Source organism: Chiloscyllium punctatum, chromosome 23 (genome assembly GCF_047496795.1).
Source record: "Chiloscyllium punctatum isolate Juve2018m chromosome 23, sChiPun1.3, whole genome shotgun sequence".
NCBI classification, from domain to species: Eukaryota; Metazoa; Chordata; class Chondrichthyes; order Orectolobiformes; family Hemiscylliidae; genus Chiloscyllium; species Chiloscyllium punctatum.
In genome coordinates this window covers 93,319,216-93,334,390 of record NC_092761.1, presented here as the reverse complement: position 1 = coordinate 93,334,390, position 15,175 = coordinate 93,319,216, and the positions used below count along the sequence as shown (strand labels likewise).

Below are 15,175 nucleotides of genomic sequence, written 5' to 3'. Positions count from 1 at the left end.
AACAAATAGAATGTGAATGCTAATTACAAAGGGAATAGTATATGAAAGGAGGAGCTGCTTTCCTGCAGTTGTACATTGGGCATGGTGAGATTACTTATGGGGTACTGTGTACGGTTTTGATCTCCTTAAAGGAGGGTGGACTGAAAATTGGAGCTGATCAGCCATGATCTTATTAAAAGGTAGAACAAGCCCAAAGGGCTGAATGGCCTACTCCTGCTTCTAAATCTTATGTCTTCATATATAAATAGAGACAAACAAGCAGGTCCTATTCCCTTTCTTGTTTCATTTATTTGCTCCCATTCCATTTTATGGTGTTTTATTTTCTTCTTTTTAGGTGTCCTCATTATATACACAGTTCTCTGCTCAGTGAACTTATTCTGCAAATGCTATCCTTGAACTGAGCAATAAAGTGGCAGGATGGGGCCTTCCCAGTAGTTGTGGTGAGTTTATTTAGTGAGTAACTGAGCCATACAGAGTGGGAGAGCAGGTTAAATTCCCAATCTATAATAAATTACCTCTTTTCACACAGGGTAACCTTAGCGCATTTATATAAGGGAGGAAGTAGTCAACAGAGAGGGACTTGGTTCTTCCCTCAAGATTAGAAGAATTAATACTCTACTCCGTACATCTGCATTATAGTTTCACTAAGACTATGCCTCAAATAGTAGGTGACACCTATTGATTGACCTATGACAGTTTGTAGGCAACTTTTACTGTACTTTAAGGTCATAGCTAAACATATTAGAAATTATACTTCTAAGATGATTTAGGATAACAATATTTCTTTTTTATAAGAGACTTCATAACAAATGTTGTATTTTAGTTCTATGACTTTGGATCATGAAGACACTGTCACAATGTCAGATTTCCAGATATCAGTTTCAAATACTGCAGCATTAACTGAATGGTCAGCTTGTTATGAATGATGTTCATCTGTAAATTCATAGGTTTTTATTTTATCAGGTTAATGGATTAATTTCCGTATTAAAATAGCAGTAGTAAATTTTATGTGGAACATAGACCTACTGAATATGTACAATAGCTGAATGCAAACGTAATTTTCCTTTTCTGCAGTGTTGTGTGAAACAGCCTTTATGTGCCTACTCTGTTTGGCTCTTTGAACAAAGTGTCGTGTTTTCTTTAGGAAAATCCTTATGTGATGCTAAAACCAAACTACCAGGAATTGGAAGGAAATGATCGCTATGAGGGGTTCTGTGTGGATATGCTGAAGGAGCTGTCAGATATCCTGAAATTTTATTACAAAATCCAACTAGTAGCTGATGGTGTATATGGTGTTGCAGAGTCCAATGGCACATGGACTGGGATGGTTGGTGAGCTTATTTCAAGGGTAAGTACTGAACAATATAAACACAATGACAAATGAATTAAAGGCCAGCTTTAAATAAGTTGAAGTTAAGTAATCTTTCTTAGTAACTGAGGATCATGTTGATGCTGACAGTCATGCACTTCAGTGCTTGGGCAAATCCTGGAGATTCCGCAATCAATTGAAAGGCTTCACTTGGAAATTTCACTCCTTTGTAGATTGAGACTATTAGTTTATTTTACGTCAGTGAATATAGTCGTCAATATGAAAGTTTAATTGCAGGAGCTCTAATGTGTACCTGTTTTAAATCCCCACTGTCAGTATCACACATTACCAGGTGAGCTGTATCATTGTAAAATGTAGAGAAGTAGATCACCTCTTACTTTAGTCCTGAAAGTGGTCCTGTTCAACACTAATATGACTTTTACTCCTCTCACCCCATAATTCTTTTTCCTAATTGTGTTATCACCAAGTATGTGTTAAAACATATGTGATAACGTTTGGGCAATGTTAATGTAGAAGTTCCACCTAGGAGTCTTTTAAGACACAGGGCCTACCGCCCAAAAGCCCTGTGGCTTTGCCTATATGTCCATGCAGTGTAGGGATTTGAGGAGGCAGTTCACCACCAGGATCCAGGGGGGTGGGTGCAGTAACAGGGGCACAGGTCCCTAGGGAACTACTGTGCTCAGGTTGGGATATGGGAGCCGATAACTTCCAACCCATGTTCACCAAAACTAATTCAAGGATAAAGTTAAAAATCATGCAACACCAGGTTATAGTCCAACAGGTTTATTTGAAACTATAGGCACATGGAAGATAAAACAATGAAGGGTATGTAGGTTAGTCCAATCTTGAGTAAGATAAATGGCCGGCACAATATTGAGAGTTGAAAGGCCTGTATTGTTCTTTGTTCTACGTTCTATCACTATCTAGTACTGCTCCTTCGTCAGGTAACTAGTTAGGGACAATTAGTGATAGAACGTAGCTCCAGGCTGAATACTTTCCATCTACGCAGTGAAAGTGAGGACTGCGGATGCTGGAGATCAGAGTCAAGATTAGATCGGTGCTGGCAAAGCACAGCAGGTCAGGCAGCATCTGAGGAGCAGGAAAATCGACGTTTCATGCAGGAGCCCTTCATCAGGAATGAGGTTGGATGCCTCGGGGGTGGAGAGATAAGTGGGAGGGGGTGGGGCTGGGGAGAAGATAGCTGGGAGTGAAATAGGTGGATGGAGGAAGGGGTAAAATTGATAGGTCGGAGAGGAGGGTGGATCACCATCCTTGGTCTTCTATGGGCCAGCCAATTCTGTGTCCAGGTAGACAGATTTCACTGTATCCCATGCCTCCTTACTTTCCGCATGAGCCTACCACAGGAACCTTATGAAATGCCTTGCTAAAATCCATGTACACCATATCTACTGCTCTACCTTCATCAATGTGTTTTGTCACATCCTCAAAGAATTCAGTAACGTTTGTGAGGCATGACTTGCCCCTCACAAAGCCATGGTGACTATCTCCAGTCAAACTATAGTTTTCCAAGTAGTCATAAATCCTATCTGTCAGAATCCTCTCCAATACTTTGCCCACCACTGACATAAGACTGACTGGTCTATAGTTCCGAGGATTGTACCTATTCCCTTTCTTGAACAAGGGAATAACATTTGCTACCCTCCAATTATCTGGCAGTACTCCAGTGAACAGTGAGGAGGCAAAGATCATTGCAAAAAACACAGCAGTCTCTTCCCTCGCTTCCTGTAGTAACAGAGGGTATATCCCATCTGGTAGAAAGTGAGGATTGCTGATGTTGGAGGTCAGAGTCGAGAGTATGTTCCTGGAAAAGCACAGATTCCTGATGAAGGGTTTATGCCCGAAACATTGATTCTCCTGCTCCTCAGATGCTGTCTGACCTGCTGTGCTTTTCCAATACCACACTCTCAACTCTATATCTCATCTGGCCCAGGGGATTTCCTAGGCGTAAATTCCCTTCACTATCCCTGATCAGCCCTACCCTCACTCTGGCCATCCTCTGGTTTCTCACACAAGTGTAGAACACCTTGGGGTTTTCCTTAGTCCTATCCTCTAAAGCTTTTCTATGTCCCCTTCTAGCTCTCCTAAGTCCATTCTTCAGTTCCTTCTTGGATACTTTGTAACCCTCTAGAGCCCTGTCTGATCCTTGCCTCTTCAACCTTAAGTAAGCTTCCTTCTTCCTCTTAACTAGATGTTCCACATTCCTTGTCACTCAAGATTCCTTCACCCAATCATCCCTTCCTTGTCTCAGTGGGACAAACCTATCCAGTACTGTCAGCAAGTGCTTCCTCAACAGCCTCCACATTTCTATTGTGCATTTCCTGAGAACATCTGTTCCCAATTTAGGCATCCCAGTTCCTGCCTAATAGCATTGTAATTCCCCCTCCCCCAATTAAATACTTTCCCCTACCATCTCCTATCCCTCTCCTTGTGTATAGTAAAAGACAAGGAGTTGTGATCACTATCATCAAAGTGCTGTCCCACCGAGAGATCTGACACCTGACATAGAGTCTTAGAGTCATAGAGATGTGCAGCACAGAAACAGACCCTTCGGTCCAACTCATCCATGCCGACTAGATACCAAACCCAATCTAGTCACACCTGCCAGCACCTGGCCCATTTTCCTTCAAACCCTTCTTATTCATATACCCATCCAGATGCCTTTTAAATGTTGCAATTGTACCAGCCTCTTCCTCTGGCAGCTCGTTCCATACATGTACCACCCTCTGCATGAAAAAGTTGCTCCTGAAGTCGTTTTTATATCTTTCCCCTCTCACCCTAAACCTATGCCCTCTAGTTCTGAACTCCCCCACCCCAGGGAAGACACTTTGTCTATTTATCCTATCCATGTTCCTCATGATTTTATAAACCTCTATAAGGTCACCCCTCAGCCTCCGAGGCTCCAGGGAAAACAGCCCCAGCCTATTCAGCCTCTCCCTATACCTCAAGCCCTCCAACCCTGGCAACATCCTTATAAATCTTTTCTGAACCCTTTCAAGTTTCACAACATCGTTCCAATAGGAGGGAGACCAGAACTGCACACAATATTCCAAAAGTGGCCTAACCAATGTCTTTTACTGCCACAACATGACCTCCCAACCCCTGTACTCAATACTCCGACCAATAAAGGAAAGCCTTCTTCACTGTCCAACCAACTGCGACTCCACTTTCAAGGAGCTATGATCCTGCACTCCAAGGTCTCTTTGTTCAGCAGCATTTCCCAGGACCTTACCGTTAAGTATAAACGCCCTGCTAAGAATTGCTTTCCCAAAATGCAGCACCTCACATTTATCTAAATTAAACTCCATCTGCCACTTCTCAGCCCATTGGCCCATCTGATCAAGATCCTGTTGTAATCTGAGGTAACCATCTTTGCTATCCTCCAATTTTAGTGTCATCTGCAAACTTACTAATTATACCTCTTATGCTCACATCCAAATCATTTATATAAATGATGAAAAGTAGTGACCCCAGCACCGATCCTTGTGGCACTCCACTCACAGGCCTCCAGTCTGAAAAACAACCCTCCATTACCAACCTCTGTTTTCTCCCTCTGAGCCTTCTGTATCCAACTGGCTAGTTCTCCCACTATTCTATGAGATCTAACCTTGCTAACCAATCTCCCATGGGGAACCTTGCCGAACACTTTTCAGAAATCCATATAGATCACATCCACCGCTCTATCCTCATCAATCCTCTTTGTTACTTCAAAAACTCAATCAAGTTTGAGAGATTTGATTTCCCTTGCACAAAGCCACGTTGACTATCCCTAATCAGTCCTTGTCTTTCCAAATACATGTACATCCTGTCCCTCAGGATTCCCTCCAACAACTTGCCCACCACTGACGTCAGGCTCACTGGTCTATAGTTCCTTGGCTTGTCTTTACCACCCTTCCTAAACAGTGGCACCACGTTAGCCAACCTCCAGTCTTCCAACACCTCACCTGTGACTATCAATGATACAAATATCTCAGCAAGAGGCCAGTAGTCACTTCTCTAGCTTCCCACAGAGTTCTCGGGTACACCTGATCAGGTGTTGGGGATTTATCTACGTTTATGCATTTCAAGACATCCAGCACTTCCTCCTCTATAATATGAACATTTTTCAAGATATCACCATCATTTTCACTACATTCTATACCTTCCATGTCCTTTTCCACAGTAAATACTGATGCAAAATATTCATTTAGTATCTCCACATCTCCTGCAGTTCCACACAAAGGCTGCCTTACTGATCTTTGAGGGGCCCTATTCTCTCCCTAGTTACCCTTTTGTCCTTAATGTATTTGTAAAAAAACCCCTTTGGACTCTCTTTAACCTTATTTGCCAAAGCTATCTCATGTCCCCGTTTTTCCCTCCTGATTTCCCTCTTAAGTATACACGCATGTCTTTATACTCTTCTAAGGATTCATTTGATTTGTCTTGTCTATACCTGACATATGCTTCCTTCTTTTTCTTAACCAAACCCTCAATTTCTTTAGTCATCCAACATTCCCTATACCTACCAGCCTTTCCTTTCACCCTGACAGGAATATACTTTCTCTGGATTCTTGTTATCTCATTTCTGAAGGCTTCCCATTTTCCAACTGTACCTTTACCTGCAAGCATTGCCCCCAATTAGCTTTGTAAAGTTCTTGCCTAATACCATCAAAATTGGTCTTTCTTCAATATAGAACTTCAACTTTTAGATCTGGTCTATCCTTTTCCATCACTATTTTAAACCTAATAGAATTATGGTCACTGGCCACAAAGTGCTCCCCCACTGACACCTCAGTCACCTGCCCCACCTTATTTCCCAAGGGTAAGTCAAGTTTTGCACCTTCTATAGTAGGTACATCCACATACTGAATCAGAAACTTTTCTTGTACACACTTACAATTTCTTCTCCATCTAAACCCTTAACACAATAGCAGTCCCAATCTATGTTTGGAAAGTTATAGTTTATTGCCAAGCACCAAATCCAATATGGCCTCCCCTCTAGGCAACCTATCCACATATTGAGTCTGAAACCCTTCCTGGACACATTTGATAAAAACTGCTGCATTCAAACTATTTGAACTAAGGAGGTTCCATCAATGTTCGGAAAGTTAAAGTCACCCATGACAAAAGCTCTGTTACAAATCTGCTCCTCTGTCTCTGTTACTATTGGATGATCTGCTCCATTCCTGTTTGTGACTTCCACCCATACTAACTCTGTAGATAAGCCCTTCTCGACAACCTCCTTTTCTGTACCTGATGAGCAATGCCACTCCCTCGCCTCTTTTAACTCCCTCCCACCCCACCCCCATCCCCCAACCCCACTTTATTCCTTTTGAAACATCTAAACCCTGGAACATCCAACAGCCATTCTTGCCCCTGTGAAACCCAGGTTTCCATAATGGTCACAACATCATAGTTCCAAGTACTGATCCATGCTCTAAGTTCATCACCCTTATTATTGATACTACTTGTGTTAAAATAGACACACTTCAACCCATCACACTGACTGCACCTTTGTCCTCTCAAGTGCCTATCCCTCCTCACAGACTGCCTGGATGCTGTATCTGGCTGTTCACTACCTACTCCATCATCTGATCTGTAGCTCAAGTTCCCAACCCACAAATGTCACTGGAATGGTAATTCTGGACTCAAGCTAATGCTGTGGAGGCACAGGTTCAAATCATATTTCAACAGCTGGTGGAATTTAAATTCAATGAAATACAGTTTCATGGTCCCCATTATGGAGACCGTTACTGGTTATTGTAAAATCCAATCTGGTTCTCAAACCCCCTCTCAAATCTGGTAGATTGTCCAACCAGAGGGGAGGCCATATTGGATTTGGTACTCGGTAACGAACCGGGACAAGTGGTGGGCTTGTTGGTGGGTGAACATTTTGGTGATGGCGACCACAATTCTGTGACTTTCACCTTGGTTATGGAGAGAGATAGATGCGCACAACAAGGTAGATTTTACAATTGGGGGAAGGGAAATTACGATGCTGTAAGACAGGATTTGAGGAGCATACGTTGGGAGCATAGGCTGTTAGGGAAGGATGTGGTGGAAATGTGGGACTTTTTCAAGGAGCAGATACAACGTGTCCTTGATATGTATGTACCGATCAGGCAGGGAAGAAATGGTCGTGTGAGGGAGCCTTGGTTGACGAGGGAGGTTGAATGTCTAGTAAAGAGGAAGAAGGAGGCTTACATAAGGTTGAGGAAACAAGGTTCAGACAGAGCAGTGGAGGGATACAGGATAGCCAGAAGGGACCTGAAGAAAGGGATTAGGAGAGCTAAGAGAGGGCATGAAAAATCCCTGGCGGATAGGATCAAGGATAACCCCAAGGCATTCTATGCATATGTGAGAAACCTGAGAATGACGAGAACGAGGGTAGGTCCGATCAAGGACAGTGGTGGGAGACTGTGTATTGAGTCGGAAGAGATAGGAGAGGTCTTGAACAAGTACTTCTCTTCAGTATTTACGAACGAGAGGGACCGTATTGTTGAAGAGGAGAGTGTGAAACGGACTGATAAGCTAGAAGAGATACCTGTTAGGAAGGAAGATGTGTTGGACATTTTGAACAACTTGAGGATAGACAAGTCCCCCGGGCCTGACGGGATATATCCTAGGATTATGTGGGAAGCAAGAGAGGAAATTGCAGTACCGTTGGCAATGATCTTCTCGTCTTCACTGGCAACTGGGGTGGTACCAGGGGACTGGAGAGTAGCGAATGTTGTGCCCCTGTTCAAAAAAGGGAATAGGGATAACCCCGGGAATTACAGGCCAGTTAGTCTTACTTCTGTGGCAGGCAAAGTAATGGAAAGGGTACTGAGGGATAGGATTTACGAGTATCTGGAAAGACACTGCTTGATTAGGGACAGCCAGCACGGATTTGTGAAGGGTAGGTCTTGCCTTACAAGTCTTATTGAATTCTTCGAGGAGGTGACCAAGCATGTGGATGAGGGTAGAGCAGTGGATGTAGTGTACATGGATTTTAGTAAGGCATTTGATAAGGTTCCCCATGGTAGGCTTATGCGGAAAGTCAGGAGGCATGGGATAGAGGGATATTTGGCCAATTGGATAGAAAACTGGCTAACCGGTAGAAGTCAGAGAGTGGTGGTAGATGGTAAATATTCAGCATGGAGTCCAGTTACAAGTGGAGTTCCGCAGGGATCAGTTCTGGGTCCTCTGCTGTTTGTAATTTTTATTAATGACTTAGAGGAGGGAGTCGAAGGGTGGGTCAGTAAATTTGCAGATGATACAAAGATAGGTGGAGTTGTGGACAGTGAGGAGGGCTGTTGTCGGCTGCAGAGGGACTTAGATAGGATGCAGAGCTGGGCTGAGGAGTGGCAGATGGAGTTCAACCCTGCCAAGTGTGAGGTTGTCCATTTTGGAAGAACAAATAAGAATGCGGAATACAGGGTTAATGGTAGGGTTCTTGGTCAGGTGGAGGAACAGAGGGATCTTGGGGTCTATGTACATAGATCTTTGAAGGTTGCCACTCAGGTGGATAGAGTTTGTAAGAAGGCCTATGGAGTATTATCGTTCATTAGCAGAGGGATTGAATTCAAGAGTCGTGAGGTGATGTTGCAGCTGTACAGGACTTTGGTTAGGCCACATTTGGAGTACTGTGTGCAGTTCTGGTCGCCTCACTTTAGGAAAGATGTGGAAGCTTTGGAGAGGGTGCAGAGAAGATTTACCAGGATGTTGCCTGGAATGGAGAGTAGGTCGTACGAGGATAGGTTGAGAGTTCTCGGCCTTTTCTCGTTGGAACGGCGAAGGATGAGGGGTGACTTGATCGAGGTTTATAAGATGATCAGAGGAATAGATAGAGTAGACAGTCAGAAACTTTTTCCCCGGGTACAACAGAGTGTTACAAGGGGACATAAATTTAAGGTGAAGGGTGGAAGGTATAGGGGAGATGTCAGGGGTGGGTTCTTTACCCAGAGAGTGGTGGGGGCATGGAATGCGCTGCCCGAGGGAGTGGTAGAGTCAGATTCATTGGCGACCTTTAAGCGGCATTTGGATAGGTACATGGATGGGTGCTTAATCTAGGATAGAAGTTCGGCACAACATCGTGGGCCGAAGGGCCTGTTCTGTGCTGTATTGTTCTATGTTCTATGTTCTATGAAATTTGCCCTTCCCTGGTCGAGTGCACATGTGACTCCAGACCCACAGCAATGTGATTCTTAACTGCTTACTGAAATAGCATAAGTTCATTGTGCAACTAGTGATGGGCAAAAAATGCTGGCCAAGCCAGTGACACCCACATCCCCATATAAGAACAAAATTGAGTGTGGGCGAATGTAGCTTAGACAAAAATACACTGTACACATTGTGATTTCAAACCCAGTAGTCAAATACCCCAATCTGATGGATCCACTGATTTCTGTTTAATTATTGCTGATAACTGGTTACATTGATTTTGATGTATACAAGGAAAGCTCTCCATATAAACATGGTTTGAAAGTTTAGGCAAAACTATTTTTTCTTTCTGATATTAATTTTATGCTTAGATCTTATGCTTACCCAATACCAAATGCCCAATATGCTTGAAGTACAGTTGGTGACATGTATTTGTGTGTTGTTCAGTCATCACTGTCCTGTTCTGTTTGTTATACTTGTCATGTGTTTACAGAAAGCTGACCTGGCTGTAGCAGGTTTAACCATCACAGCAGAACGTGAGAAGGTCATCGATTTCTCCAAGCCATTTATGACTTTAGGAATTAGTATCTTGTACCGAGTTCAGATGGTAAGAGATCTGTTTCTCTACAAGTCAGTATGCAACTGAAAAAAGCATATCTGAATGTGCCGATTTTGTCTTTTTTTTTCTCTTTCACATGCTATGAAAGACTTGGCTCCATTGTAAGAACTTTGTCATTAGTCAGTAACATCTTTCAAATAAAATCAGAAACTGAGCCCTATCTGTTTTAATAAGTGGATGAAAACTCTATAACATTATTAAATGAGAGCCTGATCAACATGCTTTCCTCAAATAAATGCTCTGAAAGAGAATATTTAGCTATTAATGTCATTACTGTTGTGTAATCTTACTGTATGGAAATGCTGTAGCCACTTTTCAAAGATTATAACAGTGACTAGCATCATAATTACTTCAGAGGGACAATAACTGAGTGCTAGTATTCTTCCTCTTCCTTATTCAGAGTACAATTCCAGTGGTAACCAGTGTGAAGATAGAGGGAGATGAATTCCTGGATTCATACAAAATAAATTTTGATGTGAAGTAATAGAGAAGCAAAGCAAGAATGGGGATGAATTGAGTTAAAAAATGGTATTGTTCTGTGGAGGCAGTGGATATGACTGAGAGGCTGAGATATTTAAAGCATCATCTCCTTCAACTTCTAATGTGCTAATGGTTGAGTTCTTTGGGTTCCCTAACCTGCTAATCAATTCCCTTATACTCTCTATTATTTTCAGTTCCTTTCTCATTTCTGCTCCACAAATTGTGTTCCTTTCAAAAGGAATATTTCCATGTCACAGTAAAAGACGAGATGCTGGAGAAATTGCAGTGCTTGAAAGAGATGGTACTTAAAAGATTCGCAACTGTCAAAGTAGGAAGGTTACCCATTTCGTTATGGGTTCCTGAGGAATATAAGGATGGGAATTGTAGAGGATCCAGATGTTATTTATCACACCTCCTTCCTTACCGGATGGTGACGGTGAACAGAAAGATTGCAAATAATACAGATTATGAACTAAAGTTTTGTTTTTAAACCCCTTACTTTTAAAACTTGGATTAAAAACAGGCTGCAGCTTTCACTAAAAGTTATAAAGAAAAGCCCTCTCGGCTGCTTTTATTGAAAGTTCCAAAATTGGGAGAGCAATCTCGCAGACTAGCCAAGCAATAGCCTGACATAATCATATTCATACCTTACAGACAATGTCCCAGACACCACCATCACCATCACCATCACCATCCCTGGATATGTCCTGTCCCACTGGCAGGACAGACCCAGCAGAGGAGGCAGCACAATAGGATACAGTTGGGAGGGCATTGCCCTGGGAAATCCTCTAATTTGAGTCTGGACTTTATGAAGTCTTGTGGCTTCAGAGTTAAACATGGCAAAGAAACTTCCTGTTGATTACCATGTACCATTCCCCCTCAGCTGATGAATCAGTACCCCTCCATGTTGAACAACACTTTGAGGAAGCACTGAGGATGACAAGGGCACAAAATGTACTCTGGGTGGGAGATTTCAATGTCCATCACCAAGAGGGGCTTGGCAGTAGCACTAATAATTGAGCTAGTCGGGTCCTAAAGAATATAGCTGCTAGACTGTGTCTGCAGTAGGTGGCGAGGGAAACAACAAATGGAAAAAAAAACTTGATTGACCTCGTCCTCACCAATCTGTGAGCTGCAGATGCATCTATCCATGATAGTATCAGCAAAAGTGAGGACTGCACAGTCCTTGGGGAGATGAAGTCTCACCTCCATCATGTTGTGTGGCACTATCACCATGCAAAATGGTGCAGATTTCGAACAGATCTAGCAACTCAAGACTGGGCACCCACAAGTTGCTGTGGCCCATCAATAGCAGAATTATACTTCAGCAGAATCTGTAACCTCATGGCCCGTCATATTTCCCACTCAACCATTACCATCAAGCCAAAGGATCAATCCTGGTTCAATGAAGAGTACAGGATCGCATGCCAGGAGCAGTGCCAGGCATAGCTGGTGAAGCTATCAAATACGGTTACTTTCATGCCAAACAGCATAAGCAGCAAGTGATAGACAGAGCTAAACAATATCATAACCAATGGATGAGATCGAAGTTCTGCAGTCTTGCCACACCCAGTTGTGAAAGACGGTGAACGAATGATTAACGAGGCTCCACAAACATCCCCATCCTCAAATATGGAAGAGTCCAACACATCAGTGCAAAAGATCAGGCTGAAGTTTTCACAGCAATCTTCAGCCAGAAGTGCTAAGTGGATGATCCATCTCATCCTCATCTGGTGATCCCCAGTATTACAGATACCAGTTTTCAGCCGATTTGATTCACTCCACAAAAAAAGGGTGTAAGGCAAAAAATGGAAAATTACAGCCTGATAAGCCTAACCTTGGTTGTAGATAAGATCTTGTAATCTATTGTAAAGGATGAGATTTCTGAATACTTGGAAGTGAATGGTAAAATAGGGCAAAGTCAGCATGGTTTTATCAGGGGGATATCATGCCTGACAAATCTGCTAGAAACCTTTGAGGAGGTAACAAGCAGGTTAGACCGAGGAGAGCCAATGGATGTTATCTACCTGGACTTAACCAAAATCTTTGACAAGGTGCTGCACAGGAGGCTATTGAGTAAGAAGGGCCCAAGGTGTTAGAGGTAAGGTGCTCGCATGGATAGAAGCTTGGCTGTCTGGCGGAGAGTGGGGATAAAAGGGCCCTTCTTAGGATGGCAGTTGGTGACCAGTGGTGTTCTGCAAGGCTCAGTGTTGGGACCACAACTTTTAACTTTATACATCAACGATCTAGATGAGGGAACTGAGGGCATTCTGGCTATGTTTGCAGGTGACACAAAGGTAGATAGAGGGACAGGCAGCATTGAGGAGGTGGGGAGGCGGCAGAAGGATTTAGCCAGGTTAGGAGAGTGGACAAAGAAGTGGCAAATGGAGTACAATGAGATATGAGATCATGCGCTTTAAAAGAAAGAATAAAGGCATGGATTATTTTCTAAATAGGGAGAAAATTCAAAAGTCTGAAATGCAAAGAGACTTGGGAGTTCTCAATCAGGAATCTCTCAAGGTAAGCATGCAGGTTGAGTCAGTAGTTAGGAAGGCAAATGCAATGATGCCATTTAGTTTGAAAGTACTTGAATGTAAAAGCAGGGATGTACTTCTGAGATTCTATAAGGTTCACATTTGGTGTATTGAGTACAGTTTAGGGCACCATATTTCAGGAAGGATGTGTTGACCCTGAAGCGTGTTCAGAGGAGATTCACAAGAATGGTCCCAGGAATGAGAAGCTTAACATATGAGGAATGTTTGAGAACTCTGGGTTTGTACTCAATGGAGTTTAGAAGGATGAGGGGGAGATCTAGAGTCATAGAGTCATAGAAATGTACAGCATGGAAATAGACCCTTCGGTCCAACCTGTCATGCCAACCAGATATCCCAACCCAATCTAGTCCCATCTGCCAACACCTGGCCCATATCCCTCCAAACCCTTCCTATTCATATACCCATCCAAATGCCTCTTAAATGTTGCAATTGTACCAGCCTCCACCACTTCCTCCGGCAGCTCATTCCATACACGTACCAACCTCTGCATGATAACGTTGCCCCTTTGGTCTCTTTTATATCTTTCTCCTCTCACTCTAAACCTATGCCCTCTAGTTCTGGACTCCCCGACCCCAGGGAAAATACTTTTTCTCTTTACCCTATCTATGCCCCTCATGATTTTATAAACTCTATAAGGTCATTCCTCAGTCTCCGACGCTCCAGGGAAAACTGCCCCATCTATTCAGCCTCTCTCATAACTCAAATCCTCCAACCCTGGCAACATCCTTATAAATCTTTTCTGAACCCTTTCAAGTTTCACAACATCCTTCTAATAGGAAGGAGACCAGAATTGAGCGCAATATTCCAACAGTGGCCTCACCAATGTCCTGTACAGCCGCAACATGACCTCCCAACTTCTGTACACAATACTTTGACCAATAAAGGAAAGCATACCAAACACCTTCTTCATTATCCTATCTACCTGTGACTCCACTTTCAAGGAGGTATGAACCTGTACTCCAAGGTCTCTTTGTTCAGCAATACTCCCTCGGGATCTTACCATTAAGTGTATACATCCTGCTAAGATTTGCTTTCCCAAAATGCAGCACCCCACATTTATCTAAATTAAACTCCATCTGCCACTTCTCAGCCCATTGGCCCATCTGATCAAGATCCCGTTGTAATCTGAAGTAACCTTCTTCGCTGTTCACTACATCTCTTATTTTGGTATCATCTGCAAACTTACTAACCATACCTCTTATGCTCACATTCAAATCATTTATATAAATGATGAAACGTAGTGGACCCAGTACTGATTTGATAGCATGGTTTTGTGAGGGGCAGCTCATGCCTCACAAGCCTTATTAAATTATTTGAGGATGTGACAAGACACATTGGAAGTAGAGCAGTAGGATGTAGTGTACATGGATTTTAGAAAGGCGTTTGATAAGGTTCCCCATGGTAGGTTCATTCAGAAAATAAGGCTGCATGGGATACAGGGAAACCTGGCTGGAAACAGAATTGGCTGGCCCACAGAAGGCAGGATGGTAGTACATGGACAGTATTCAGCCTGGAGCTTGGTGACCAGTGGTGTGCTATGGGGATCAGTTCTGGGACCTCTGCTCTTTGTGATTTTTATAAATGGTTTGGATGAGGACGTGGAAGGGTGGGTTTGTAAGTTTGCTGAAGACACAAATGTGGAGGGCCGTTGTAGGTTGCAATGGGGCATTGACAGAATACAGAGCTGGGCTGAGAAGTGACAGATGGAGTTCAACCTGGAAAAGTGTGAAGTAATTCACTTTTTGGAAGGTTGAATTTAAATGCAGATTACAGGGTTAAAGGCAGGATTCTTGGCAGTGTGGGGGAACAGAGGGATCTTGGGGTCCATGCCCATAGATCTTTCAAAGTTGCCACTCAAGTTGATAGAGTTGTTAAGGTGTGTAGTGTGTTGCCTTTCATTAGCAGAAGAATTAAGTTTAACAGCTGCGAGGTTATGCTGCAGTTCTATGGAGCCCCGGTTAGACCACACTTGGAATATTGTGTTCGGTTCTGGTCACCTCATTATAGGAAGGATGTGGAAGCTTTAGAGAGAGTGCAGAGGAGATTTACCAG

General features: G+C 43.0%; 1 protein-coding gene across 4 annotated transcripts in view; it reads left to right on the top strand.

Annotated features, from left to right (window-relative positions):
• grik4 (glutamate receptor, ionotropic, kainate 4) overlaps positions 1–15,175 on the top strand; it is a 173,503-nt gene that overhangs the window by 127,658 nt on the left and 30,670 nt on the right. For all 4 annotated transcript variants that reach the window (XM_072593556.1, XM_072593559.1, XM_072593557.1 and 1 more), the window contains 2 exons: positions 1,145–1,348; positions 9,963–10,076. In XM_072593556.1, the coding sequence (XP_072449657.1) occupies positions 1,145–1,348; positions 9,963–10,076 (318 nt within the window). The remainder of the gene's footprint in view (positions 1–1,144; positions 1,349–9,962; positions 10,077–15,175) is intronic.